Source organism: Alligator sinensis, unplaced genomic scaffold (assembly GCF_000455745.1).
Source record: "Alligator sinensis unplaced genomic scaffold, ASM45574v1 scaffold1575_2, whole genome shotgun sequence".
Taxonomy (NCBI): Eukaryota; Metazoa; Chordata; order Crocodylia; family Alligatoridae; genus Alligator; species Alligator sinensis.
This window is the reverse complement of record NW_005843504.1, coordinates 57,602-61,034: the sequence shown is the minus strand read 5'-3', so window position 1 is coordinate 61,034 and position 3,433 is coordinate 57,602. Positions and strand designations below refer to the sequence as shown.

General features: G+C 60.3%; 1 protein-coding gene across 1 annotated transcript in view; it reads right to left on the bottom strand.

The window, feature by feature from the left end:
* The window catches only part of POU2F2 (POU class 2 homeobox 2), a 10,578-nt gene extending 10,244 nt beyond the window's left edge, over positions 1–334 (bottom strand). Inside the window, exon 1 of the mRNA XM_006038854.2 lies at positions 307–334. Within this exon, the coding sequence (XP_006038916.2) occupies positions 307–334 (28 nt within the window). The remainder of the gene's footprint in view (positions 1–306) is intronic.
* Positions 335–3,433: the final 3,099 nt, after the last annotated feature.

Sequence of the window (3,433 nt, the reverse complement as noted above, 5' to 3'; positions counted from 1 at the left end):
TCCTGTGCACCCTCCCAGATTTCCCTGGCTCCCCTGGGACCTCCAAGACCCCCCGATCCCTCCCAAACCTTTTCCAAGACCCCCCTAGGCCCTTCTGGACCCTCTCCAGGTCCCCGCACCAGACTCCCAGCCTGTCCCAACCACCTTCGTCCCCCCCCAGGTCCTGGCACCCCCCTCTCCACCCTGCCCTGCTGAGGTAGAAGTAGCCCAGGCACCCTCGCAGCCCATGGCATCCCCTGCTGGGCCAGCCCCCCCCAGCTCCTGGGGATGCTACAGATGGGGACCCCGCCCCCTCGGCCCCGGTACCTGCAGGCCACATGCTGGGGTTCACCATGACGGGCCCTGGTGTAGGGCCAGGGGAGGGGCTGGGGGGTGGGGGGAGTTCCCGGCCCCCATCCCCCCCCAAAGCCGGGAGCAGGAAGCAGCTGGGAGGAAGCAGGGGGTGGAGACACACACGTGTGCGAGTGGCGCACGCGCAAGCTGGCGCGCACAAGAGGTGTGTTCATGGAGGCAAGCGGGACATGCAAAGTGCCAGTACCCCCCCACACACACGTGCACACATGTGTGCACCTGGGGCGGGGCTGGTACATCCATGAAGGTGAACACATATGCACACACACGTGTGGCCCTGCGAGCACACGTGTGTGTTGGAGAATGGGCCTGGGGCACACACAAGAGGGCCAGGACTCAGCCTTGTGCACACACATGGGAGTGTGTGTCACAAGTCCGCCTGACTTGCACACGAGTGTGTCCTCCTTGCACACATGCCAGGATGGGATGCACACGGAGGTCCTGGGCCAGGGCCTGATCTGCCCCCTGTGCCCACCAGGGGGCAGCACAAGCCTTCAATGGCTTCACACCCACACCGTATGCTTGGGACAGACACACAACAGGGTACGGCCACAAAACATAACCACACAACATGACACAACTGCACAACATGGCATGGCCACACAACACTGCACAACATGGCACAGCTGCACAACATGACAAAACTGCACAACATGGCATGGCCACACAACACAGCATGACTACACGACACGACAAAACTGCACAATATGGTGTGGCTGCACAGCATGACACAACCACAGAACCGCACAGCCGCACAACATGGATCAGCCATGTGACACGGCACAGCCTCACAACACCGAAGAGCTGTACAATACAGCACAGCCGCATGGCACAGAATAACCACACAACATGACACAACTGCACAATGTGGAAGAGCAACTCAACACAACATGGCACAGCCGCACAACACTGAAGAGCTGTACAATACAGCACAGCCCTGCAACATGGCACAGCCACACAATGTGACACAACTGCACAGCTTGACTGTACAACATAACACGACCAGCAAACCTGCTCAGTGACACAGCTGCACAACACAGAAGAGCGGTACAACATGGCCCAGCAGCACAACACAACACGATACAGCCGTGACATTGTTGCATGATGTGCCCCAGCTGCCTAGCTCCGCTCAACATGGCACAGCCAGAGGGCCCAGAAGAGCCACCTGTCACTGCACAACCGCCCAGCACAATACAACCACACACAACTGCAGGCAGAAGATGGCATGAGTATGAGAGGGGACAGGGCCTGAGTGTGCACCAAGCCATTCCCCAGGGCACGCAACCTCACACACGTGTGTGTGCACATGCACACACTCAGACAGGTGGATGGCAGGCTCTGGGGACCAGGGGCGGGGGGAGAGGGTTGTGCACTTGGCTAGTCAGTGCCACTGCTGCCTTCACACACACACCCTGCTTTTGCACATGTTTGTACACTCACTGCCCCCCGCAATGTCAGGACAATGCTGTGCACTGAGGGGGTCTGTAATGAGGCTGTGTTGTACATGAATTGGAGGGAAGGGGTGGGGGTGTAGCACACGCGTGTGCATAAGTCAGTCCATGTGCATGCATGGTTGAGTGTGCACCTGGTGTTGGGTGCATGTGTGTGTATGTTCTGAACACCTACCTGGGTTGTGTGCATGTGTGTGTATGTGTGTACTGCACCTATGTATGACTTCGACCTGAGTGTGTCAGCCCATGCTTGTGCTCCATCCCCATGGCCCTGCATCCATGACATGCAAGTCTGGGTGTGTCACATCAGGGTGCGGATGTGCCCATGGCAGCTCCTGTGTGTGCAGTGCAGGTGTGTCAGCCTGGGGATGGAAGCACAAGCTCTGCGTGTGGTCACACATGTATCAGGACTGCGGGATGTGAGTGTGTGTGGGCGCGCGCACGTGTCCCAGATGCCTGGGTTCCGTGTGTGTGTGTGTGTGCATCAGACAACTGGGTTCTGAGTATGTGTGTACGTGTCCCGGACACCTGGGTTCTGTGTGTGTGTGTGTGTGTGTGTCCCGAATGCCTGGGTTCTGTTGGGGGGAGGTGTATGTGCACGTCCTAGACACCTGGGGGTGAGTTTGTGTGTGTGCATGGGTGCATGTACCAGACACCTGGGTTCTGTGTGTGTGCACGTGTGTGTGGGTGTGCATCCTCGTGCATGTTGTGTGTGGGGGGGGAGCAGCTCCAGATGGATGGGGGGGACATAGACCATGCCACTCTGCAGGGAACCAACCCCCCCACAACAGACCCCAAATTCATGTACACGGAGGGAACCCAGGTGTCCAGGCCGCCCCACCAGTATTTGAGTGATCGGTGGAGCTGTCCATCACCCACACCATCTCCACCTGCCTGCTGGGGCCTATGCTGCCCTGGGGTGGGGGGCAGAGGTCACGGTGTGAAACCCCTGCCCCTAGGGCACAGTGGTGGCTGAGGCCTGGCCTACTCGTGTCACCCGCCAGCGCCTGGACAACAGGGTCCCGGCCCTGAAAGCCCCCTCTAGGCTTCATTAAGAGACCTACCCCTGTTCCACCTCCCCGGCTCACACGAGAGCACCTGGCCACCCTCATGTGACACGAGGCCCGGCACGTGCTCATGCCCCCCTCCCCCGCAACACATCCTCGTGCAACACGCATGTCCACAGACAGACAGATGTGGGGGTGGGGTCTAGGCCCCGGAGGGGGATGAATGGATTGGGGGGGGCCAAGGCAGAGGTAAGGGGGTTATGCTGGACTCAGGGATGGGCAGGGGAGGGGGTTGCAGACCCCCAGTGGTGGGGGGTGGCCACGGCGCTGGAACAAAGGGCTGGGGCTCAGCCAATGGCAGCGCCCAGCGCCACTGACCTTTACGGTTGTGATTTCAGGGGCGGGGGAGGGGGCTCCGCACACGGGCACGTGGGGGAGGGGGCTGGGGCACCCCCGAGCCCCCCACTGTAGGGGGGAGTGGGCCGTGACCCCCCACTCCGCTCCAGCTGCCAAACTCCTAGGGCAATGGGGGACTCTTGCACACGCGTGTGAAATGCACACATACAACGCCCCTGGTAGGTACAGCCTCGCACGGGTGCTCCCTCGTGCGAGGGACGTGGCATG